A 27,789-nucleotide genomic window follows, 5' to 3' on the forward strand; every position below is an offset into this window, starting at 1 on the left:
GAAAAAAGTCCTTTAATATTCTTAATTAACCATTAATACTTACCTGTCCCTTTAAAAAAATGATCCCTCGAAATAGCCTCGGAAATGTTCTATCAGTTACATTGTAAAAAAAGTCCTTTAATGTTCTTAATTAACCATTAATACTTACCTGTCCCTTTAAAAAAATGATCCCTCGAAATAGCCTCGGAAATGTTCTATCAGTTACATTGTAACTGATAGAACATTTCCGAGGCTATTTCGAGGGATCATTTATTTAAAGGGACAGGTAAGTATTAATGGTTAATTAAGAATATTAAAGGACTTTTTTCGTGGTTATGTTTTTTGTTCAATTAAAATACTTTTTCTAAGTGTTTGTGTGTTTATTTACTTTTAACTCTTAAAGGAAATGGGTAAGGGGTACAAGTACCTCTATACTCATTTCTCCTGGGAGGGGGGGTGGGCATCTGGGGGACCCCTTTTTAAAGGGGACTCCCAGATTCCACCATGAACCCCCCCCCCCCCCCAGGAAATCGCAGCCTCCACCTCCACCGCCCATCGGAGGTGGAGAAGAGCCCCTTGTCCTTGGATTGGACAAGGGCTCGGAGGGGGAGGGGAAAGCTTGGCTGCCCCTCCCCTTCCGAGACCCCCCAATCCATGGACCATGCGGGCTGGTATAGTCAGGGTGCGGAGCCCCACGCGGCCGGTGCTCCGCATTCTGGCTATCCCAGCCTGCATGGGGGACAAGGGGTTAAAGAGGTCTGGGAGGGGGGACCCCACGTCGTTTTTTTTTATATTTCCCACACTCAGAACGAAGTAAGTAAAACTCTTCCCACTTGGGGGAATCTATGAAAATAATACACTATTGTTACCTGTGCAAAAAAAACTGACATTTTCTGCATTTAAAAGACATTTTCGCCCTTGAAACTTAAAAATCGATTTTCTCAAAAACTATAAGGTCTTTTTGAAAAAAATTTTTTTCCTCTTATTCCCACTGATCCCCTTAATATACCCTGGGAATTTGGTGTTCCTAAACTTTAAGCAGGCTTTGCTATTAACCGTTAAATTCGGCGGGTTTTTAAATGTTTACATTTTTCCTTTGAAACTTTAACATCGATTTTCTCAAAAACTATAAGGTCTTTTTGAAAAAAAAAATTTTCCTCTTATTCCTCCTGATCTCCTTAATATATTCTCCAAATTTGAGGCTCTTAGCATTTAAGGGGGCTTTGCTATTAACCCTTAAAGTCGGCTGTTTTTTTATCTTATACGGAGCGTTTAACGCGAAATTACGGTAGCGTTTAATGCGAAATTACGGCATGAACGAAACGCGAAATTACGCGTTGAAAATTACGCTTACGGTATTTTCAATTACGATTTTAATGGCAATTACGCTACTGTAATTTCGCATCGTAATCGCAAATTTCGCATGCGTAATTTTAGTAATGCGAAATTACGAAAATTTCAGCTCAACTCTACACCTACTGGTAAGTCACAGGTCATTGATATATCAGGAAGTGACAAGCGGTGGCACCTACTGGTAAGTCACAGGTCGGTGATACATCAGGAAGTGACCGGTGGTGGCACCTACTGGTAAGTCACAGGTCAGTGATATATCAGGAAGTGACTGGTGGTGGCACCTACTGGTAAGTCACAGGTCAGTGATATATCAGGAAGTGACCGGCGGTGGCACCTACTGGTAAGTCACAGGTCGGTGATACATCAGGAAGTGACCGGCGGTGGCACCTACTGGTAAGTCACAGGTCGGTGATACATCAGGAAGTGACCGGCGGTGGCACCTACTGGTAAGTCACAGGTCGGTGATACATCAGGAAGTGACCGGTGGTGGCAGCTACTGGTAAGTCACAGGTCGGAGATATATCAGGAAGTGACAGGCGGTGGCACCTACTGGTAAGTCACAGGTCGGAGACATATCAGGAAGTGACCGGCAGTGGCATCTACTGGTAAGTCACAAGTCGGTGATACATCGGTGATTCTTGTACTGGAAACAATATTAGACTTATGTTTCTGCTCCTAATGTTTTATTTCTTAGCTGCACTACACATACAAATCATATCATAACTTTTTTCGCTTTAATGTCTCTAACTTTTGTAGATTTTTGATTCTGCCTAGGCCATGTGAACCACTAAAAATTCCAGGAACGACAGTTGTTGTACTGGCAAAATAAAGATAATTCTGATTCTGACAGGTCGGTGATATTTCAGACTGAACAAGCTGGTGACAGTTCTTAGTTTATATGTAGCTATTTTTAGTGAACAGAACAAGGGTTATGTGGTTTCTGCATACCGGAAAAGAGGTGCGGGCATGTGTTTACAGTTTGTACTCCTCAATGGCTTTGTCACAGCAAACATATCACTTTCATATGTTGTCTTTGTAAGGTCACATGTCAACACTGAGCTGACAAGAAACACAAAGATGCATTTAACACAAAAGCAACAACATTTAAGAGTATGTTTCCCTCAATGGACCCAGGCTGTGCAACAGTCATGCAGAACCTGCTTCCGCATGTCCACTGTGGTTCTGTCTGCAATGCTGCCCTTTACATTTTTTCCGGAGAGCAGAATGCATTGCCATTCATCAAACAAATGGCAAGCCTCTGCATTGGACCCTGCCGTGGAAGCATGTGAAGCTACAGAAAGTACACCTGCTGAATTAACCTGTTGAGGACCACAGTGTTAAATCCCTCCTAAAGACCAGGCCATTTTTTGTAAAATAGGCCACTGCAGCTTTAAGGCTAAGCTACAGGGCTGCACAACACAGCACACAAGTGATTCTTCCCCCCCCCACACCTTTTCTCCCCACCAACAGAGATGTCTGCTGGTGGGGTCTGATCGCTCCCCCAGTGTTTTTTTTTTATAAATATTTATCTTATTTATTTTTTAATAAAATGTCTCTTTAATTTTCAAGCCCAGCCGTCCGACCTCCCCGCCAGCCAATCCCAGTGATCAGCTGTCAAAGGCTTCAGCCTATGACAGCCGATCACCCCTGAGCCTCTGGAGGGGACAACCGTGTCACACGTCTGTCCCCAGTACAGCGCCGCTGTAGATCGCTGCGCTGTACATGCTAATTAGACGGCAGTTTTGCAGCCTGCGCGCAATCTCCTGCAAAACAAAGCCCCAGGACTTTATGCCGATCTGCGTTGGGCGTTCCTGGGGCTGCCGCCGCGGCCACGCCCATTGGCGTGACGCGGTCAGCAACTAGTTAAACTCAAACCTCCTTGATCACAATTCTGTGGCCAGGAGCGTTCTGTGCTTGCACAGTTCGTAAAAATTGCTACTGCTCATGTGCAGAATGCAGCTACGCATGCACAGCAGCCTAAGACTGGCCCAGTTGGACAGCTTTTGGAGGGGACAGGTGCTGACTGAAAGAGAGGAAGGAAGGCGAGTGACCAGATGGACTACAGGGGGCCAGAAAAAGGCTCAGGTAAGTTAAACTGGCTACATTGCTTTCACTTTTGCTCCCTTTATGGACCACCTTTGCCAAGAATCTAGCATTTGTAGAGAAGCCCCTCAACATCGTCTGAAGATCCAGCATGTCAGATCTTCAGCGACATCCTGAGCGCATTTTACTCCTCATGCCAACCATCATGCAATATGTGTTGTCCATCCTCCCCCTCTATAGCAACAGACGCGTCACTGCCTAATCTTCAGACGATGTCAGGGGGGCTGCTGTACACACACAAGGTCAGTTATGGACCGCCTCGGCCATGCGTGTGTATTTAGCTTTAAATTACTCCAGTCATTTCAATGATCCATGCCACTGCAGGCTATATACCCCAATTCTAGCCTTCCAACTCAATATCTCCCCTCCTTTGCTTATCTCTCCTGGCCATCCCTTTATCTTTATCACCACCCCACTATTAGAATCCTAATTTACCTGGCCTGTTCCTCTATCTTTTACCTACCACCCCTAACGTGTTGTCTTCCACTCTTTTTATGTCTTACCGACCCACATTATGCCTCATCTATATTCCTCTGTGACACAGTCCCCACACAACCATCATCCACATTTTTCCCACCCACCTCTTACAATATCAACTGTTGTCCTGTCCTATTCCTTCCTGCCATCAGATATACTGTACCCAATAGGCACCTATTTGTTAAAGGACACCTGAAGTGAGAGGAATGTGATGGCTGACATTTTTCCTTTTGAACAATACCAGTTGCCTAGCAATCCTGCTGATCTCTTTGGCTGCACCATAACGCATTTGGCAGTTTAATGGCCCACAAATGACTTTTGTGAAAATTACAGCAATCCCATGGGAGGGCATTGCTATATACTGTCTCTCAGTCCCCCATCCTGCAGAGGCTCAGCAGGGCAGCTAGGAAATTAATATGTCAGCCTCCATATCCCCCTCAGTTCAGGTGTTCTTTACACTAAAAATCCCACTCTTATTATCATACTGCATAAGCTGGAGTTCTTCCACAAGCCAACATTTGGTATGAAGCACTCTGGCATCTAATGTGAGGCTGTCTTGTTCGGCTGTAGCCAGGTCAGGCTTGGTGTAGCTACAGACACTGGCATTTACAAGGTTTGCTGTGGAAACAGGTTCTGTCCTGCCTCTGTGTTACAGTCTGCTGTGGCTTTATACGTACCGCTGGAAAATGACATGTTCTTTCCAGCTAACAATGGGCTCGATTATAGCTGGTGTTTGAAAAATAGGGAAAAGAATAACAATCTATCATGTTCCTCCCATATTTTATCCTCGGCTGAAATGACTATAAATAGCTAATTTTAGTGAAACTCTCGTGTGCCTCTTCCCTTGCACATTGCCAATGTAAGATTACAGCCCCTATGCAAATCAATTGAAATAATAAATTTCAGCCCTTTTTGTTTTGCTCTGGACAGTGACAGGCAGGACCAGGCGTACATAATAAAAGGGCGCCTGGAAATCTGAGCGCCCAGGAAAGCCGCTAGTAGAATAAATTAAATTTACGGATTGATAAACTAAATTTACTGATATTCCACTATGAAAGTGTAAAGAAGGATCATAAAATATCGGTATTAAATACCAATATTTCACAATAGCTAAACCTAACCCTACTCTCAGAACCCCTCCCCCCCCCCCCGACGCCTAACCCCCCGAACAAAAACCTTACCTGATGCCTAACTCTAACCACACCCCCCCTCCCTCCGCACAAACACACTACCTGCCCCCCCCTCTAGTCCCTGCACAAACACCCTACCTGATAACCAGCCTCCCCCTGCACAAACACACTACCTGACACACCCCTCTACCCCCTGCACAAATAACCTACCTGATGCCTAACACTAACTGTCCCCCACACAAACACACTACCTGTCCCCCCTCTAGCCCCTGCACACAAACACCCTACCTGATGCCAAACCCTAACCACCACCACCCCCCGCACACAAACACACTACCTGACACCCCCCTCTGCAGAAACAACCTACCCCCCAGCCCTTACACAAACAACCTACCTGATGCCTAACCCTAAAATGTCCCCCCGCACAAACACACTACCTGCCCTCCCTCTAGCCCCTGCACAAACATCCTACCTGATAACCCCCCCCACACACACACACACACACACACACACACACACAAACACACTACCTGACACACCCCTCTACCCCCTGCACAAACAACCTACCTGATGCCTAGACATTTTATGGGGATGCCTTAGGGGCCCATTGAAATAAAGGCACTGAGTGTTAATTTGGTGCCCGCTGTTTATCAGGGCACCCCGAGCGTCCAAATTTCCCCTCAATAGATTTCTGGGTAAAAATCTATTAAGAATCTATTTGCAGTCAGTCAGAAATAAATCCCTCTCTGATCAGATTTTAACCAGAGAGGGATCTATCTGTTGGTGGAATCTGCCATCTGGCCATCTTTAGGCATAGGAGAGGGGGAGGGTTGCACCAGGATAGGTGAGGAATGGGTCATGGACTGGTCATTACAGGTCTTGAGGCTTGTCGCTAATTAACCTGCTATTCGGAGCTCGGTTAAACATTGCCTATGTCTGGCATAAATGTACGCATTGCAGTCCTTTTTGTGCTGGAACAATGCCGAGCAGCAGTGCTTCAGCAGGCAGTACTCAGCCACTTGTGTAGTGCTGCAGCTGAATAGAGTGAGTCCATTCACTGCCAGCCAGAGATACATTGGATATGCAGCACTAGCTCAGATCAGATATTTGGCTGATGGTTTGTCAGGTGCTGCAGATGATGTATGCGGGAGGAAGGAGGATGCTCGGCCAAACAAAGCAGCTGTGCCTATTCCCTATACATGCTATTTAAAGTACTCCTCTCACTTTTATATACATAATGAGAAAAAACACTGAGGCCCTTTTACATTTGCCTTTCAAGTGACGCACACTTGCAAGGCAAATGTAAAAGGGCCTCAGTGTTACACTGTTTTGCTGTAAGGTTACGCAGAGCCGGGATAAGGTCCTCCAGCACCCAAGGCTGAGACACTAAAGTGTGCCCCTCCATCCCTCCCACCCCAGCCGTCACACACTGATTGCTATTAGACTAAGAGGCACCCCACCCCAACACCTTAACCACTTAGAAACTTCTGCCATGCTTTTCTACGTCCTTGTTTATAAACACCTGCAAACACCAAAAAATAAAACTACTTCCAAATACACCATTATACACTTACCATAGAAAAATTGCTTTTTCATCATTTTTTTCATCCTTCACCCCTAACCCAAAATAAAATATTATCGCCATACATTGTACTAGGGACACAATTTAAACACTGTAATAACTGGGACAAATAAAATGTGTCTGTTTTATCTAAAATAGCACAATTTATTTTTACACTACGATGGCTGAAAGCTAAGAAGTGGTGATTTTTTTCATTTTTTTTCTTCGTCTTCCCTGTCAAATGCATATAAAATAATATAATTCTTAGCATAAACTACTGCCCAAAGAAAGCCTAGTTTATCCCGCAAAAAATAATATATAGATTATTTCAGTGTGATAATTAACAATAAAGTTATTACCGAATGAATGGGAAGAGCGTAGAGAAGTGGTTAATCTCTAGTTATCTGGCTTGCAATCACTGCCATGTATCCCCTTTTCTCATTTCTCTCTGCTTCAAACACAATAGGGGAATGATAGCTGAGTGAGTTGTGTGCCCCCTCCTACACTGCGCCCTGAGGCTGGAGCCTCTCTCGCCTCTGCGCTGACCCACAGCAAAGTCAAGAAGGTGTTACCGTCCGACTTCTGCGGCAACGCGGGGGTGGAATGCATGTAAGTCAATGGGTGCCGTAGAAATGTTACATTTATTGCCGGCACTGCGCGCATGCGCGGAACAATGTTAATATGACGTGGAAACCCAGGAATTCCAGTGACGTATTTCCTGTCTAGCAGGGAGTACATCACATGGCAAAGGGCCGCAAGTGGCGGTGAGGGACGGCACTAAGCATATGACCTTCGGCGCACTCTGGCTCAGGGTCATATGAATGTATTTTGTTGCGGTGGGATGGGGCAGAGCATTGCACCGGGACAGCCAGGTGTAAAACCGGCCTGATGCGTAAATCATTGGGTAGTGTCCAGGACACACGACCTTTCCTATCCTCCTGCTGCATCTGGTGAGTTCTTCCCTCCACGTTTCTCTTGCTAGTGTTTTTTCACGGTTTGGTCCAGCACTGGATCTCTGTACTCACGCCGACCTTCTTGTCTTGGGGGTTGTCTCCATTTATCTATGCACTTTAGCACGGTTTTTCTCTCATATTACCTCACTTGTTTCCATGCACTATTGATACCTATTGTAACGATTGAGGAACTTCCTCCGTGATCAGCGCACACCGCGTGCACTGACACGCCGGAAATCCTCCACAAGCGTATAATTGCAGGAACCCAGCAAAAGGTGCTACGCACCCGTAGAGGGAAATTCCTGTCGGCAGATGGCGTTGTGGAGTGCAGAGGAACCAATCCTCTGTACTTTCACAAATGCCAGACAGGAATTGTACGAAGCGCAGAACGCAATTGCAAGGGAAGCGATTGCGAATGAGAACGAGCAAAGGGACAGGTTGTATGTGTGTGCACCAAACCAGTCGTCAACCCGCGACGGTGCACACACCACAGCAGATAAGAAGTAGGAACGCGATCGCGAGAGGTGCGATCGCCAGACGTGACACAAGGCTACAGCAAGGCAGAGCACAAGAGTAGCAAAGGCACAGCAAATCATACAATGAGGAGATATGGAAAATAACAAACGCTAGCTAAACGCGAACACCGCACTCATTCGCAACAGTGCACGCGTTTATGCGCGGTCTCCGCGTGATAAGCACAATAGAGACAAGCACGCCTAACTAACCATCGACAGACAAACATGAAACAGAGGACGCGAACGCTTGCTTAACGGTTACCTCACCGAGCCTCCAGCAAGCGTTCGTAGCAGACAAGACAGACACACGAAAACAGGGACAAGCGAGAGATAGGATCCACAGCACTAGCGAAAGTGGCTAGCGCAATCCAGGAAGACAGAACAGAAGGATCCGCAGCACTAGCGCAGGATGCCAGTGCGATCCAGGTAGACAGAACAGAAGGATCCACAGCACTAGCGCGAAGCGAGTGCTATCCAGGCAGACAGAACAGAGTAGCAGACCAGAAGGATCCACAGCACTAGCGCAAGGCGAGTGCGATCCAGGAAGGCAGAACAGAAGGATCCACAGCACTCGCGCAAGGCGAGTGCGATCCAGGAAGACAGAACAGAAGGATCCACAGCACTAGCGCAGGATGCTAGTGCGATCCAGGTACAGATCAGAAGGGGCTACCAGTAACAACCGCTGTTCCGGTTAGCACCCAGACACACAGAACGATTTCCTGTCGACCACCGCTGGGACAGGACAATCGCAACAGACAAACAAAACAGATAAGCAATCCTAACTGCACTAAGGAAACATGCCCAGTGCAGTTTCCAGGGATTACTCTAAGCTGATCTTCAAACAAAGAGCAAGGCTGACACTCCTCCAGGAGTGTTTCACAGGAAGGAATCCTTATGACCAGCCAAGCATTGTGGGAAACACATAGTACTTATAGTACACGCCTCCAATGAATGTGGCCAGGCAATTTGCATGACAACGTATGCAAATTCCTCAGCAAGCACAAGCTGCAAAACTGACAGAAGCTCTCCTTTCCAGAGTCCTGCAGCATGCAAACCTAAACAATGGTCAAAAAGCTGCCTGCCTGCACAGGCAGCTGAGCAAATCATTACAGTACCCCCCCCCCCCCCTCCAGGGTCGAATTCCAGACGACCCTCAAAACTGATATCTCCAAACCACTTTAACAGAAGACTCATGAAGGTCGGGACAGCCCGACAAGGTCCAATTCCAGAGTCAGTCCACCCGAAACCGACCTCATCGGAAACAGAAGCCACCGAAACATGCCCATCAGCACTACAAGTCTTAGCGTAACACCCATCAGGACTGTGGATACCAGAGAAGAAGCCATCGACACCCTCCAGACAATACCCACCACCTTCCAAGGAGCGTCCGAAAATACCAAATCTGCCACAAAACCTGTTCGAAGTGTCTCTTTCAAAACAAAAGCCGCTGTTGATCGTATTCAGGGTACAAAGCAAAACTTCTCTCGGAATCTCCCAGAACGCCTTGAAGCTCCGCAGAGATTCCAAGAAGCCAGAACGCTCACCAGGCTCACATGGAGAGCTACCAAGCACCCCCATGGAACCTATGACAGTTCCAGATTCAGAATTAGCAGGACACCCATCAAGATCAGGACTTTCAGGAACCACTTCTGGGCATGCAAGCAGGCAGGCTAAATCAGAACATGTCTCCACCGAGGAAGCATCTGAGTACGCTGGTAACCGAGGCACACTTGGGCTTTCTGGGTCACAGAGCACACTGGGGTACACCAGCACAGGAGAAACCTCAGGACATGTCGGGGAACTGCCAACCTCAGAGTCCGGCACGACCAGACCAAAACCAGGACCGGGCAGAAAATCATCACGAGTAGAGGTCACAGGTACTGGTATTTCAAAAGAAGACTCGGTCTCAGGCTTAGAGATCTCAATGACTGTAATGGTATCTGACAGAAATTCATCATTGACTACCCATGATTGAAGCTCCACCAGAGCTGAAAAGGTAGCCAGCAAGGCAGCAATGCCCACGGAAGAGGGCAACACCTCAAAAGGACTTTAGGGGCAGGAGACATCTCCTACAAGTTCTGCACCCTTTGGGAGGAACTCGGAGACCTCCAGAACATCAAACAAGACCTCAGGAACATAATTTTCCAGGTTTTCTAAGAAGAATTCTGAACTATCCATGTTACAGGGCTGAGCATTAAATACCTCCTGCAGGCAGGGCAGATGTCCCAGGAATGGTTCCACCATAACCTGAGACTGAACTTCATCATAATTAGCGGAATGTACAGGAATATTTACTGGAACACACACTGACTCTCTAACTTCATTCTCACTGTACCCAGAATTCTGTGTGGCAGTCAAACTGGCTTGTAACTCCAAAACTGCAGAAAAACAGGTGAGTATAGTGGCAATACCTAGACAAGCCTCTAGGGACACTGCAGGGGATTCTAAGCAAGGCCACATTGACTCATCCAGAGTACAGGGTGCAGAATCAGCACTTCCCTCAGAGCAAGAAAGGGGCTTACAAACGTCAGTGTGAAAGGAAAACATGTTTTCATCCATTGTACAGGGCAGGTTCAGAGAAAGCGTCTCTGAATAAGGCAAAGAAGGTTCAGCATCAGATTCACAAAACCGAAGCGCTGTCTCACTCTTAGATTCGGCTAACAATGTCGAATCCGAGGAATCAGAACGCAAAACCTGCGAATCAAAATTCACTTTAGGTTGTGAAACTGACGCTTCCATAGCGCAAACCTCCGCGATCTGCGGAGCAGACTGCAAGGCATCTAGGACCGAAACACTGGAGCAACTGTCATCAGGCAACGGGCCCCTACAGGTGTGAACAGGGTGAGACAGAGACTCATTTGCAGAAGAAATAGCGACATCAACAGGATAAACTTTATTAGGCATATTCATTTTACTTTTGACGCTGCATAGTCGAGAAATTTTCCCCATAGCAGGGTCACAGACGGAAGATCTATAAGATCTGTTTCTAAATGAAAAAGGATCCCACACATCCTTGAGGAAACCGGCAGACTCATGTCGATACAATTCACAAATCTGATTTCTATATTATACACAGGCTTGATCCTTTCAGAAGTATATTAAAATATAACTTTTATTAATTTTATATAAAACCACTTATCATAATTTTGTTGCTGTTTTATTTTCAATTTTTACACATAACAGAGTTGGGTTACCAGTGTTTGAAGGAGCACCTATACCTATAAAAAGGATTTCCTATAGCAGTGCTCCACCCCTATACTCTGACTGATTGCTATTAACTTGCTACATATAAGATTAAACCCCCCACCAATCCAACATGTTTCGACTCCCTAATTGGAGTCGTCGTCAGGGAAAAAGGTGCATAGTGTAAAGGTTGCTAGTGCATCAGAAGAAAGCTAAAGCATTATATATACATTGATAAGGAAAACAACAAATGAGAGCGATGTGCTCTCTTGCTCTGTCAGCAATGAACTGAATCTGTATCTGTCCTGCTTATATACTCAATAGGGGAGGCGGTGTCCAGTAAGACCGATCCTACCTACTTTTACATTGTCCCCATTGGTCAGATTCACCGTCAATCACTGTCTATTCCTGGCCATTGGCTGGCCTATCTCTTCCCATCATATTCCAAAAGTACTTAAAAATCGAAGCTATTACCTTCAAAATGCCCAGGGTCCATCCTTGACAAGTCCCCTAAACATCCCCGGGAAAACCGCTCACCCACCCTTTATCTAAGTATCAAAATGCCGATCATCGTATTTAGTCCATAGGCGATCATTGAATGTTTCCTATTGGTGGATTTCTCTTCTTTTGTCCATCCCACACCTCCTTCCTCCAATCGCTGCATGTTAGGCAGTGTTGCTAGACGCCGGCGTAGGGTGGAGCTCTCCACTTCCTCCTCCCCGCCACGTCATGACGTGGCGGGGAGGAGGAAGTGGAGAGCTCCACCCTACGCCGGCGTCTATTGAATAAACGAAAGTCCGGGTCGGGTATCCATATCCATCTGACCAATGGGGACAATGTAAAAGTAGGTGGGATCGGTCTTACTGGACACCGCCTCCCCTATTGAGTATATAAGCAGGACAGATACAGATTAAGTTCAATGCTGACAGAGCAAGAGAGCACATCGCTCTCATTTGTTGTTTTCCTTATCAATGTATATATAATGCTTTAGCTTTCTTCTGATGCACTAGCAACCTTTACACTATGCACCTTTTTCCCTGACGACGACTCCAATTAGGGAGTCGAAACATGTTGGATTGGTGGGGGGTTTACTCTTATATGTAGCAAGTTAATAGCAATCAGTCAGAGTATAGGGGTGGAGCACTGCTATAGGAAATCCTTTTTATAGGTATAGGTGCTCCTTCAAACACTGGTAACCCAACTCTGTTATGTGTAAAAATTGAAAATAAAACAGCAACAAAATTATGATAAGTGGTTTTATATAAAATTAATAAAAGTTATATTTTAATATACTTCTGAAAGGATCAAGCCTGTGTATAAGACTCATGCCGATCACAATCTGCCGGAACATCCGAGAAACAGGCATCAGATCGCACAGATTCAAACTGCACACTGTCAGGAGAGAATCCTTCAGGATTCGCACAGGAATCAACCACAGCGGCATACTCATTCATTTCAGATTGCACAAAGTCAAGACTCTCATGCTTTACCCCAGAAAGGCAGGAACAATCATCCGACAACGATGTCTCTTTATTGGAATCAATTGGTTGGTGTGTGTGCAACTCATCCAAAATCATCTGCCACACATAAATCACCAGATCCACATCACCCTCGTCACATTCATCGGAATCAATCAAAAGGTACATAGAATCGAGACAATCATTCAAGACATCCTCGCTTCTTGCGATGTAAAAATCGCAAAAGGCTTTCCAATCAAAATCGAATTCCTCCAGCAAGGCCCCAACATCCCAGGAAGCAAATGGGGGTTCAAACAGGCCAGTATCCAGATAATCTCCATATGGGTGGAGTTCAGGAATAAGAACAGATTTTTTAACTGCTGTAATATAGTGTGCGATCCTACCTATAATAGTATCCACATAAGCTTTGGATTGGGGCAACGAAACCTGAGACTGAGAAGTCTCTCTGAAATCATCACATTCAAGTGCTTTCCCTACTTCAGAGTTTTCAGAACTAATTTCTTTATTTGTAGTTGCTATGGCCAACGGATTTTTCCGCTGGGAAGTCTTCCTAGATCTTTTACGTTTAGACTTAGCAGCTCTGGATGGCTGCTTTTTGGATGAAAGAGTAGATGGAACAGCTGATTGAGCTGCTGACAACAACTCATTAAGGGGGTATGGTAATTGAGGTAATCTCAGCCAATTGTGAATTAAAAAGGCCAAGAATTCCATGGGTCTTTGACTCAGGGTGGTATGATCTAACACATCATAAGCCCACATTGACATTTCGCCCCCCAACAGAATGTAAACCATTTGGGGGGCCCATGAAGACACCGGGGTGCATTGGAATTCAGGGTTCGCTAACAGTTTAGCGCACTCAGACAAAAACTCGTCTGCTGATTCAGGTTCAAGATTTTTAAACCTCTTAAAGGTACAAGAGCCATATTCGACAAAATCGTACAAATCGGAAATTCCATCTACACTGAGGTTTTGGGTTGGGCTGGTCATACTGTAATGATTGAGGAACTTCCTCCGTGATCAGCGCACATCGCGTGCGCTGACACGGCGGAAATCCTCCACAAGCGTATAATTGCAGGAACCCAGCAAAAGGTGCTACGCACCCGTAGAGGGAAATTCCTGTCGGCAGATGGCGTTGTGGAGTGCAGAGGAACCAATCCTCTGTACCTCCACAAATGCCAGACAGGAATTGTATGAAGCGCAGAACGCAATCGCAAGAGAAGCGATTGCGAATGAGAACGAGCAAAGGGACAGGTTGTATGTGTGTGCACCAAACCAGTCGTCAACCCGCGACGGTGCACACACCACAGCAGATAAGTAGGAACGCGATCGCGAGAGGTGCGATCACCAGACGTGACACAAGGCTACAGCAAGGCAGAGCACGAGAGTAGCAAATGCACAGCAAATCATACAATGAGGAGATACGGAAAATAACAAACGCTAGCTAAACGCGAACACCGCACTCATTCGCAACAGTGCACGCGTTTATGCGCGGTCTTCACGTGATAAGCACAATAGAGACAAGCATGCCTAACTAACCATCGACAGTCAAACATGAAACAGAGGACGCGAACGCTTGCTTAACGGTTACCTCACCGAGCCTCCAGCAAGCGTTCGTAGCAGGCAAGACAGACACACGAAAACAGGGACAAGCGAGAGATAGGATCCACAGCACTAGCGAAAGTGGCTAGCGCGATCCAGGAAGACAGAACAGAAGGATCCGCAGCACTAGCGCAGGATGCCAGTGCGATCCAGGTAGACAGAACAGCAGGATCCACAGCACTAGCGCGAAGCGAGTGCGATCCAGGCAGACAGAACAGAGTAGCAGACCAGAAGGATCCACAGCACTAGCGCAAGGCGAGTGTGATCCAGGAAGGCAGAACAGAAGGATCCACAGCACTAGCGCAAGGCGAGTGCGATCCAGGAAGACAAAACAGAAGGATCCACAGCACTAGCGCAGGATGCTAGTGCGATCCAGGTACAGATCAGAAGGGGCTACCAGTAACAACCGCTGTTCCGGTTAGCACCCAGACACACAGAACGATTTCCTGTCGACCACCGCTGGGACAGGACAATCGTAACAGACAAACAAAACAGATAAGCAATCCTAACTGCACTAAGGAAACATGCCCAGTGCAGTTTCCAGGGATTACTCTAAGCTGATCTTCAAACAAAGAGCAAGGCTGACACTCCTCCAGGAGTGTTTCACAGGAAGGAATCCTTATGACCAGCCAAACATTTTGGGAAACACATAGTACTTTTAGTACACGCCTCCAATGAATGTGACCAGGCAATTTGCATGACAACGTATGCAAATTCCTCAGCAAGCACAAGCTGCAAAACTGACAGAAGCTCTCCTTTCCAGAGTCCTGCAGCATGCAAACCTAAACAATGGTCAAAAAGCTGCCTGCCTGCACAGGCAGCTGAGCAAATCATTACACCCATGCACTTTATCATTCTCTCGCTGCTAGCACAGGTCACTTTAACTCGCCTCATACATTATTGTATGCATTATTTTGAGTAGAGGAAGGGTTGGGCTTTACCAATATGATATGTATTTTTTGATTCATGTATTTTTTGTGCGATACCTGGACATCTTGCTTTTAATTGTTTTTATCCATTCTTGTGTTATTTAATACTACAATAAAGCTCACTATTATTACACATACCTTGTGTGGTGCGATACATATGGGGATCTTGCTTTTTTTGGATGTAATCTTGTTGTTTTGGATCCTTTTCTGCACACACATATTTATTTATTTGTATGACTTAATGAGCTAATTGACCTATTTGGTACTGGTGCTTGCCCATTTTGTGTTGTGTTGCATCAATCACAAGATTGTTTTTTCTTTTTAGTTTTAATGCACTTCCTATGTCAAAGTCATCCCTTTCCTGTGCCTAGCCCTATGAGACCTGATAACACAAGACAGAAGTATCGCCGGTGATCAGCAAAGCACTGAAAAAGTGCCGAGTGTGAACCAGCCCTCAGGAAACCTGCATCTTTCCCACACATGGTGACAGCAGGAAACTACAAGAGACATTTGACACATTTGCTCCTTGATGGTAAAGAAGTATTCCACCTTATTTTATATACTCGCTGCTGACAGGTTCTATAAAATGTCATTGATTCTCTCAGTAACCAAATCCCGCAAGCCTTGCCTAGCCCTTAACCCCTTCACTGCTCGCCCAAGCCAGGGATAAGTCAAGATGAACAGCAGTGCCACCTGGTAGAGAAAGGGTTCATCCGATCTTGCTAGTGTTCCCTGCAGAGGATTACTGCAGGGATTCCTGTCCCAAATGGCGTCTACAACAAACCATTTCTTAATGAGGGTTTGCGGGGATTACACAGAAAACATATAATCTACCTGCAATGTAATAGACCTCATAAGACCCACCACCCATCTGCTTGGAAGGGGTAAGCTCCAGTGCTGGACCTCAGTATCTGCAACAATGGATGTATGACGCCTGCTATGGTCAGGGGCATACTGAGTAGAGGAACTGCAGCGAAAACACTTTTTTTTACGATAATTATTTATAAATTATATTTCAGTGTTTGTCCATTGTAAAATCTTTCCTCTCCCTGATTTATATTCTTAAATTTATCACATGGGGACAGCTTTACTGCTGGCAGGTGATGTCTGTGGAAGGAGATGCTGCTTGTTTGGCAGTTGGAAAAAGCCGTTATTTCCCACAATGCAACAAGTTTCATAGACAGAAGACTCTGAGGCCTTGTTCACATCCAAAAACAAAAACGCAAACCTTTTGCATTTTTGTGCGCAGGTTTTTTTAGCGCCTCCTGGCGTTTCATTGCGCGCTGCGTTTTTGTTAAAAGCGTTTTTCCAACCGCTTTTCCAGAGCGTTTTTTTCATTCCCTCCCTGACACAAGTCAGTAAGTGAACTCTTTGACCCGGAAAACAATAAATACAATGTAATTATTCTTAAAACCGCAAATGCAATCACTGCACAAAGTGGTTTGGTGAGCGTTTGCGTTTTTCCTATACCTTCCATTGAGGTAAAATCGCCTCACAAATGGTACAGGCACCGCTTTTGGAAACGAACCGCTCAGATGTGAACTCTCTTTATAGAGAATCAGTGCACAAGAATTTTTAGGGCGATTTTGAAAATCGCCTGCGCTTGAAAGAAGGGCAAAAACGCCTTTAGTGTGAACGAGCCCTTAGGACCATGGTCATGACATCACACTGTAGGAGGGGTTTTCTTCACAATATCAGCCACACAGACACTCCCTTAATGATCTATTTAAAGAGACTCTGAAGCGAGAATAAAACTCGCTTCAGAGCTCATAGTTAGCAGGGGCATGTGCCCCTGCTAAAACGCTGCTATCCCGCGGCTAAACGGGGGTCCCTTCCCCCTTCAAACCCACCCCCGCAAAACTTGGTCGTAAACTTGGTCGTAAAATTTTCTCTTCCTGGAGGCAGGGCTAACGGCTGCAGCCCTGCCTCTAGTCGTGTCTATCAGACGCGCATCGCCGCCTCTCCCCCGTCCCTCTCAGTGAAGGAAGACTGAGAGGGGCGGGGGAGAGGCGGAGGTACGCGTCTGATAGACGCGCATGAGGCAGGGCTGCGGCGGTTAGCCCTGCCCCAATGCGGAAGCGCTCCCCGGCTGCACGGAGGAGATTTGGGGGTGAAGGGACCCCCGTTAAGCCGCGGGATAGCGGCGTTTTAGCAGGGGCACACATGCCCCTGCTATCTATGAGGTCTGAAGCGAGATTTATTGTCGCTTCAGACTCTCTTTAAGAAAATGAAAAGATTTCTCATGGGAAAGGGGGTATCAGCTACTGATTGGGATGAGGTTCAATCCTTCGTTAAAGTTCCTCTTTAAGAAACTGATTGGAAGAAACTTATGAGTAGTGCAGGTGTTTGAATTCAGGTTGTTGATATTCAGAAACCCAAATTCACCCATCACCACAAATAATGTATTAATTTGTTACCACAAATAATTTTCTATTAATTACATCCGAACACAGCACCAAGAGTGGGCTTTAACTGGTAAAACCTGAACTTTTCCCTCAGCTTACTTGTACCTGCCCTTATAAACCAGCCCCAGATGACAGCTTCAGAACTTGTGCCATTGAAATAATTCTGTAATTGAAGCCCCCATGTCTATCTTTGTATATACATCATCTTCAATCATGCAGAAGCACTGGAATGGTCAGCATGGACAGCTGGCATCCGGACATACAAGGGTGGGTGACTGCCAACAAGTTCCAGCTGTCAGAGGAACACATGGTGACACGTGCTCTAGTGACAACTGTCACAGTTGGGATTTCCCGCACTAAGGGAAAGCCTTCCTCTAACTTCCTGTCGTGTTTATGATAGTAATCTCCTCCTATACTGGGGCACAGAGCAGTAGAATTATAACTTCTCCATGTTTGCCTGGATACAGAGGTGGCACTGTCTACAAACTATGGAAGTGATATTATTCCGCAGCATAAAGAGACATCATCACATTACAGGCAGAGTCACCCAGCCAAAGAAAATGTTTCCTAATCTCATTATTACATAATACCCTCATCTGGCTCCCTCCTCCCTCTTCCCCCCAAGACCACTGCACAGGCTTAGCCTACTTCCATTTCACAAAGCTGTGCAGTGATAACTTACAGACAGTTCTGAGATTCCCATATAGGATAACATGGGTTTTCACATAAAATAGGGTTTAATAAACATCCATGGGACAGAGGGGTTATATAAGGGCTTCAGGAGATATTCTGATCAGAAGATGATATAATGAATTCTATGCGTAGTACAGCTAAGAAATAGAACATTAGTAGCAAAGAAAAGAGTCTCATATTGTTTTCCAGCAAAGTTTAAAAACTTCAGTCGTTATCTATCCAAAAAAGCTTCTCTGAGCTATTCGACCCACTGGGTTGAATACAGTCCTGTTTTCTGAAGCACTTACAGCCAAGAAACAGTGAGAGACAGCTTGAGATAAGGTTTTACTGCAGGAAAGTTCAAAGGGTCATTATTTTCTGCTTTGTTTTATAGATAAAAGATGGAGTGTGATTTTAAAACTGCAACTGTGACAGTATGATGCGATGTTATAATTTTTTTTTTAAAAAAGCTACTAATGTTCCATTCATTATACGTACTACACATACAATTTATTATACCATAAGTTATTTTTCTCTTCAGGTTTGCTTTAAAGAGGAACTTTACATAGCATAGCATAATTAGTAAAATTGCACATTTTTAACTATATTAATTTTTCAGTCAGTGTTTGCCCATTCAAAAACCTTTCCTCTCTCCAATCTACATTCTTAAATTTATCCCTGGTGACAACATCTTTAAAGCTGGTAGGTGCATCACTGCGAAGTGTTTGTTTACTGTGTGTTCTGAAGTCAGTAGAAACAACACCTGGTCTCCCAGAATGCTCTACGAGGAGAATTCTGCATAACTAAACTGCCCACGCTAAACATCACTGGGAGGGCGGACCTACATAGCAATATGCAGCAATACATACATACAGGAAACATTTTTGATGCTGAAATCAGGATATTTAAAGTAAAATGGGTATCCTCTATAATAAAACCCTAATGTCTCTGCGTCCCATGTCCCTGTGTGTCCTCCACATGTGCTCTGCGCATGTGCAGGGACGCAGAGACACTGAGGGAGAGTGACGCGCGGCAAGGGATGACGGGAGAAGGGGCGGGCGGGCGTGCACGGGTGGAAATGTGCGGGCGCATGCGCAGTGACAGACCTAGTCCGTTTTTAAACGGGCTTAGGTCCACTAGTCCTGAAAAATTTACTACATTCTGCTTTAGGTCACGATGGTGCCTCTTTAAATTAAAATCTATGTTCAGGCAAAAAAGTTTATCAATCTAGTGCCTCCCTCTCCCTCCTACCAGATCTCCAATATAAGTGTAAGTTTGTAAGAAATACCTTACTTTTGCTGAAAACAGATTTGCTTTGTCCCTCTTCATTATTGTGGCTGATCAACGCTGCTTTCTGGGAAGGTGGTTGTCTTGTTATTTTTCACCACCCCTCCACTAACACCACTAGACACTAGGGAACTGTATAGGGGTGGAAGGGGGGAACCACTAGACATTAGGGAACTGTATAGGGGTGGGAGGGGGGAACCACTAGACATTGGGGAACTGTATAGGGGTGGGAAGAGGGAACCAGTAGACATTAGGGAACTGTATAGGGGTGGGAGGGGGGAACCACTAGACATTGGGGAACTGTATAGGGGTGGGAAGAGGGAACCAGTAGACACCAGGAAACTGTATTATGGGGGGGCTCATTCAAAATTGGGGTGTGAGTAAAGGTGTGGTAGGGGTGTGTTTTAACATCTCTATTTGCTGGCTCCAAAAGTTGGGGTGTAATTGAATTTGAATCAGGATGTAAGATGGTGAGGGTGGCTTACCACTCCAATCCTCCATAGTGAATGGCAGCCCAAGCAGCAGCAGGGGTGGAAAGCAACCTTCCAAAGCGAGCTGTGCCATCCCTGCATTACTACAAGTCCCAGTGGTGATCACATGACCAATGAAGGTATTTACAAGCATTTAAGTAACTGTCTTGAAGACACATGTGAAATGGTTCTGGGCCAAGGTGGCCGCTTAGGACCCTCGGTCCCCTCCACCCCCATGCATCAGTGGGAGATCTGGGCTGCTGGACCATCTCATCTCAACTGCCGGGCTAAGTCCATTGTTCTCCTCCTTACCCCTCCCGCTCCATTGTGTGCCGTCTCTCCACCCCCCTCTATAGCAACAGAACAAGTCACTAGCCTGTACAGGAGTACCAATCCCTGCAGGCAACAGTAATTCAGTGTTTACATACCTAAAGCAGAAGCTGACATATATGACAGCTTACTGGATGTCCTACAGGTCTTTATTTTAGCAAACAGCCAGCTCACAATCAGCAAATCAAAATGCTCAAATATCCTTTTTGTATAATATAGTACATTTGTAGAAACAGAAAAATGTAATATAGTATATAAGCACTCTTCCATTCATCTGCCAGTTGGAGAGCTCATGTCTATCAATTGTCAACTGTCCTCAGCAATAAAGAAACTTGGAAGACAATTCATATATTTGCCCCTGGTTCAGGAATGTAAGTCTTGCCCATTTTGTTTAGTCTCCACTTCTTTTAACCCTTATATTGTAGCTGGTACAAAACTCTGCACCACGCAGATGTTGTAAGTGCACGGTCTACCATTCTCATTGCTGCCTCTTGATTGTCGGTATCAACATAGTAGTCAGGCACCAAAGTCACAGCCTATAGGCTTACCAGAAAGGGTTCCAAGCCTCCTCCTCCAACCATAACCTACAGAGGGTAGCAATGATAACATTCCATACAGCTTATCAGAATATGGCACAAGTTTACAAAGTCTGAAGAAACACTGACTATCAATGTTAGAGGTACAGGGCTCATTTTCTAGCAATAACAGATACTTAGATGGCCAGTGTCTTCACAAATTAATTGTAATGCCCATATATTGGTCAAAAGATCAGTTGTTATTCCAACAGCAACCACAGTCCATCCTGATGTATGAAGTAAGACTCTGCCAGTTGCTACAGGTAACATCACATCCGTTGACATCCAATTTCCTCCAAGACATTTATATGTATAATCACCATCAACTGAAAAATAAAACCCATATACAAATTATGGGTGACAAGACCAGTGCTTCCATAGGGTCAGTCTAGGCAATTGCCCAGGGCCCCAAGCTCCTTTGGGGCCCCACAAGTCCGGGACAGAACGAAAATGTAAGGGGTCCCACATTCATGTTTACTCAGGTCCCCATTTTACCTAAAATAGTCCCTTAAGGGTGAAAGAGGAATCGCTAGAATACAAGGAGAACCTACATCTAAAAGAGGGGCTTCCCCTCTGAGGCAGAAGAGCCGAGCTAGACTGTTTTGCATGGAGGAATTTCTTCCGAGGTTTAGTAATCTTCACACAAACTGTCAGCAGCTCTCCGCTGTTCTATGCTGCTGTCATAAAAAGCTCCCCAGAATGAGAGAAAACAAAGCTGACAAGAAAATAACACATAGAGGTATCTTACCATGATCTCTCTGGGGTCCTGCTTGAGGGTGAAGGTGGTCTTGGGTCTGGGTAGCATGGTGCAGGCTGTGAGGCTGGGGAAAGTAGAGAGAGATGTAGGAACAGTCAGGGAGAGTCAGCCCCTGTGTGCTGTTACAGCTGCTTCCATGGTGACAGTATAAAGAGGACTTTGTTCTGCAGCAGTGGAGTGGAGGAGAACAGCTAGGGCAGAGGCTGGGGGCAGACAGGCAGAAAGGCTGGGCAGCGCAGAGGCAGCAGCACTGCACACAGTACAGCGGACAGTATGTCTACTGCTGCTGGGATTCCCTATGCAGTATGCAGAGCAGTGAGGGGTGTTACACCCTCCCTCCCCTGTGTCTGCATCTCTGTCTCATCGCCATAGAGAAACTGACACTCTAGCCACATGCTGCTCACTCTTAAAGGGAAATCCAACTTTTGTTATGAAATTGCCAGTCATAGACTGGTGCTGCACACAAGCCTTGTACAAAGTTATTATTAATTACTATTATTGATTTATAAAGTGCACATATTCTGTGGTGCTCTACAAAGTAAGAAACAAACTTTGGGTATATGATAATACAGACACTGGTACAAAATTGTGAATTAGTACACATAATAATTACAATAATAAAGGTAACATGATAAATAAATGTATAACCACGTCCAAGATACAAAATAAATAACAATTTCAAAGACACAAAGGGGTGAGAGAGCCCTGCCCTTGTGAGCTCCCAATCTAAAGGAATCTAAGTGTCATATATATGCATACCTAGAGGCAATGGCTATCATTCATGAACAGGCTGTCGGTAAACAGAATCAGTGCGGGAAAACACCGCTGGCGGATTTTTAGACTTCTGGGTGGGTGGGCATTCATAAAGATGTATCCATGTGCGGAAGCAGTGCAGAGGTTCCCCGAGCTAAGCTGGCGGTAGGCAGGCGGTAGACTTGCGGAGACACGGAAGCTGCCGAGTTGATACATTTCTCCGTGTTCCGCTCTGCTGCAGCTGCCTGGGAGATCTGTGTGTCTCCATTTACTTACATTGGTATCGCCACATCAGAGGGAGCGGTACTTCCCGACCTCACACCGCTTGCGGTGATCTTTATGAATGAACATTTTTCTACATTTGTACCGATAATCACCGCACAAGGCGGTGATTTATCACTCTGCTCGGTAGTGTCACTTTTCCATGCGGAAAGAGGCTTTATGAATGCTGACTTTGCCGAGTGGTCGGTAAAGTCAGCTGTTTTAAGCATTTCCGCATGCGGAAATGCTTTATGAATGATAGCCAATGTGTTTTTAGGTTATCTAGTAAGTGTAATGATCTGCTCAGCTGCCTGTGCAGGCAGGCAGCTTTTTGACCATTGTTTAGGTTTGCATGCTGCAGGACTCTGGAAAGGAGAGCTTCTGTCAGTTTTGCAGCTTGTGTTTGCTGAGGAATTTGCATACGTTGTCATGCAAATTGCCTGGCCACATTCATTGGAGGCGTGTACTATAAGTACTATGTGTTTCCCACAATGCTGGGCTGGTCATAAGGATTCCTTCCTGTGAAACACTCCTGAAGGAGTGTCAGCCTTACTCTTTGTTTGAAGTTCAGCTTAGAGTAATTTCTGAAACTGCGCTAGGCAGGTTCCCCTAGTGCAGTTAGTTGCTTATCTGTTTTGTTTGTTCTGTTGCGATTGTCCTGTCCCAGCGGTGGTCGACAGGAAATCGTTCTGATCTCTGTTCTTGGAGTATAGCTGGTGCAGCGGTTGCTACCAGCTATCTCTTCTGATCTGTCTCACTTGGATCGCACTAGCATCTTGCGCTAGCGCTGTGCATCCTTCTGTTCTGTCTCCTTGGATCGCGCTAGCCACTTTCCGCTAGTGCTGTGGATCCTTCTGTTCTGCCTTCCTGGATCGCACTAGCATCCTGCGCTAGTGCTGTGGATCCTTCTGTTCTGCTACTCTGTCTGCCTGGATCACACTCGCCTAGCGCTAGTGCTGTGGATCTTTCTGTTCTGCTACTCTGTACCTGGATCGCACTAGCATCCTGCGCTAGTACTGTGGATCCTTCTGTTCTGTCTTCCTGGATCGCACTAGCCACTTTCGCTAGTGCTGTGGATCCTATCTCTCGCTTGTCCCTGTTTCCGTGTGTCTGTCTTGTCTGCTACGAACGCTTGCTGGAGGCTCGGTGAGGTAACCGTTAAGCAAGCGCTCGCGTCCTCTGTTACATGTTTGTCTGTCGATGGTTAGTTAGGCGTGCTTGTCTCTATTGTGCTTATCACGTGGAGACCGCGCATGAACGCGTGCACTGTTACGAATGAGTGCGGTGTTCGCGTTCAGTTAGCGTTTGTTATTTTCCGTATCTCCTCATTGTATGATTTGCTGTGCCTTTGCTAACCTCGTATTCTGTTCTGATCTGCCTTGTGTCACTTTTGGCAATCGCCTTTCTTGCGGTTGCATTTCTGTTTCTTATCTGCTGTTGTGTGTGCGCTGTCGCGGGGTGGCGACTAGATTGGCACACACACATACAACCTGTCCCTTTGCTCGTTCTCATTCGCAATCGCTTCTCTTGCGATTGCGTTCTCCGCTTCGTACAATTCCTGTCTGGCATTTGTGGAGGTACAGAGGATTGGTTCCTCTGCACTCCTCAGCGCCATCTGCCGACAGGAATTTCCCTCTACTGCTTATTCTGGGTTCCTGCAATTATACGCTTGTGGAGGATTTCCGTCGTATCAGCGCACGCGTTGTGCGCTGATCACGGAGAAAGCTCCACAATCGTTACAGTAAGGAACACAATTGGCCAGGGTTCAAAGGGGGGATGGTCTTAGACTGAATGCTTGTCGGAAAAAGTGTTTTTTAAATTTTAACTGTGGCAAGATAGAAAGACTTTGAGTTTTGAGGATACATTTAAAAGATTTGAAAGGTTGAAGAGTGATGGATGTGTTTTGGAAGGGGATTCCGGAGGAGGGGTGAAGCACATGAGAAATCTTGTATATGTCAATGTGAGGAGGTGATTCTAGAATAGGCAAAATAAGGTTATGTGCAGATCTGAGACTGTGGTTGGGTTGGTATCTGGAAACTAGTCAGGAGATGTACAGGGGAGAGAGATTGTGGAGAGCTTTATAGGTTAGGATTAATAGAAGGACCAGATTTACTTCACAAGAGTCTATTAGGCACAGATGTCCCGGCGCCTTAGATTTTGCCTTCTATGAACCTACAAACACCTGCCGGACCGTACCACAAGTGTACTGGCTGGCCCACCTGTTACTTCTCCCCTACTTCTCTTGCCCGTCATAGGTGCCCCTTAGTATTAGGTAGCTAGAAGTACCATCAATAATAAGTAGCTAGTGGTGCCCCCAAGCAGGGCCGGTTTAGGCCACACGGGAGCCCTGGGGCAAAAGTAACTTGGGGCCCCCCAACATCCCCCCCCCTGCCAGCGAAGTCAGCCCCCAACCCGACTGCTGCCCCTTGTAATCTCCCATAGACTTCTCCCATAGTGTAGCTCAGCTTCTTTGTAATAACTCACCTGTATCAGCTTCTCCCTCCTGTGCTTGCCTTCAGCCCTGCTGCCTGTGTCTCCTCCAACCGCCACATGTTACGTGTAAATAACAAGCACAGGGTCATAGAGGCAAGCAGCGTGGCTGAAGAGGGAGCACGGGATGGAGCTGCTGCAGGGACAGGTGAGTTATTACAAGGCAGATGGGTAGGGGTGTAACTACATCAGGCCCCTCTGCAGAGATTTGTTGGTGGACACCCCCCTTGGACCAGAACAGAGACATACCAGCAGAATCAATCAGTAAAGAAATTAAGAGTGTCGCCCAAGAATGTCCCACAAAGCTACATATGCTATGTTCCAAAAAGCTATTCAGTCAACTATTCAGACATTTTAAAAAAAGTCACCAGGATTGCAATTTTATTTAGCTTTCCTGTATGACAAGAAGACACCCAGCACTAGGGGAAGAGGGAAACAATGGTGAATGAGGGAGGGCTTGACAGCGATTTGAAAAGCGCTTGACTAATGTTACCTTATGACGGTGTTCTCACAGCACACACTGCATGTAGCATTTTTTGAAGCGATTAATTCAAAAATTGCTCTGAAAATCCCTTCACAAAATCGCACTAACAAATTGCTAGCAATTGCTATTGTGATTTTGGCGTGCACTAGCCCAGAGTAGGAGTGGAGAGAAAGTGAGAATAGCCCGAGATGGAGCAGAGAGTTCACCTGTATTGCAGTCCCACATCACACAGAGGCTACTTGCCTGTAATAGGACTTCTGTCCCTGCCGGTCTCTCACACTAGTCAGTAAGCAGCCCTCCTGGAGTCTAGGGACTGCCAAAAACTTTTCAACTTGTTTAACACCTTATCCACACATGCAGTCATTATAACATTGGGAAGAGACCAGACAGAGTTTTGCCCACTGACCCTCCAGGCAAGCTCTGCATCATGCTGTGTATATTTATTAGCTTGCCTGCCCTCTAATTGCAATTTTATCAGCTTGCCTAGTGTTTCACATTGCTTTACAACAACAAACCTGAATACACCAGACCGGCCCTAAATCACTGAATGAAAGGCGGCCTGGGGGGAGATTGCCCCTCTTCCCCCCAGCCAGTGTGGGCCTGCCTGCCACTGTAACTGAGCTGAACATGCAGGCATATGGAAACAGTCGGAAAGACCCCCTGGGGGGCCCAGCAGAGGTCGGAGGCCCTGGGGCAATTGCCCCCTTTGCCTCTATGGTAGTGCCGGCCCTGCCCCCAAGTATTAGGTAGCTAGAGGAACCTCAGTATTAAGTATCAAGAGGTGCCTCTGACTGAAGGGAGATCTTGTCAGTGGAATGAAGAGAGCTTGGCGAGTATCCTCTTATTTACACTCTGGTTGGTACTGCATAGGGAAGGCGGGAGGGAAGCGCTCGGGGTGGGAAGCCTTTCCATCATCAGGCGCCTGTAGGCACGTGCCTACAGTGCATTATGGTAAATCCAGCCCTGGTTAAGAGTTTGAAATGCATTCTCTGGCGAATTGGAGGTCAATGAAGAGCTTGACAGAGAGGAGCAGCACATGAAGAGTGAGAAGAAAAATGAATGAGTTCAGTACGGATTGCAGGGTTGACGAGAAAAAAAAATTGCATCATTCCTGTTGAAATAACACAATCAGACTGTCATAATTATAAAAGTGGCAAACAGTTTTAATAACTGTTACCTTTATAAGGGATTGTCATTTTTTTGTTGTTACAACCTGATAATGATGGCTATATTTATAAAGTTACAATCAGCATAATCGCCACGTTTTAGCTGGCGTTTGTCAGTCACTTCCATTGTGGCGATTGCCAAGGGCTACAATTAAGAACAGTAGCGCGGGTGTCTGACTCAGAATGAGTACAAAATCCTTACTCGCCACAGATCACCATTTTAAAAGTGCTCATCAATGCAATCTTGATTGTACAATTTTATCACTTCTGTGTAATGTGAGGGACCACCTGAAGTATCCACTTAAAGCATATTCACTCAGTTTACCTCTCTGCTACATGGGCTTGTTACGATTGTATAACCCAAATTGTATCATGAATAGGTACCATAAAGCAAACCTGAACTGAAAATTAAAAGTCAAAATAAACATACACACGTCATACTTTCCTCCAGTGTGATCTGCTCATCAATCTCTTTCTCCTCTACCGTGTCCTGTTTGTCCATTATGATCAATGGAGTTCTCCGTCCTACATAATGAAAATGGTCATTACTCCATAACAGCTTCCTGGTCAACACACTGTTGAACTGTAATAATAGGGAAACATGGATGTTACCTTGCTTTTCAGTTGTCTTTCAAGTTATTACTGACAGTAGCTGATGTATAACCGACAGCAACAGATATATTTCAGTTCTGATAAAATCTTGTCAGAACTGGAAGGAATCTTCGTTAGAAAAAAATAGTGAGCTTCTGAGAGGAACTGACAACGAGGTAAGTATGTAATATTCATTTGCAGGTTCATGTGCTTATTTTAAATACTTTTACTCGGTCCAGGTTCCCTTTCAAAGTTAAAGAAAGCTGTGATGCAGGTCAATGAGCCTTG

General features: G+C 45.7%; 1 protein-coding gene across 5 annotated transcripts in view; it reads right to left on the reverse strand.

Annotated features, from left to right (window-relative positions):
• Window positions 1–27,789, reverse strand: part of MTMR11 (myotubularin related protein 11) — a 191,311-nt gene that overhangs the window by 112,932 nt on the left and 50,590 nt on the right. For 2 of the 5 annotated variants that reach the window (XM_068253198.1, XM_068253197.1), the window contains one exon: window positions 21,748–21,820. The exons of the other annotated variants lie outside the window; for them this stretch is intronic. In XM_068253198.1, coding sequence (XP_068109299.1) covers window positions 21,748–21,804 — 57 coding nt within the window. In that variant the 5' untranslated portion in view covers window positions 21,805–21,820. The remainder of the gene's footprint in view (window positions 1–21,747; window positions 21,821–27,789) is intronic. 5 annotated transcript variants of the gene reach the window in all.

This window comes from Hyperolius riggenbachi, chromosome 9 (genome assembly GCF_040937935.1).
Source record: "Hyperolius riggenbachi isolate aHypRig1 chromosome 9, aHypRig1.pri, whole genome shotgun sequence".
Lineage (NCBI taxonomy): Eukaryota > Metazoa > Chordata > Amphibia > Anura > Hyperoliidae > Hyperolius > Hyperolius riggenbachi.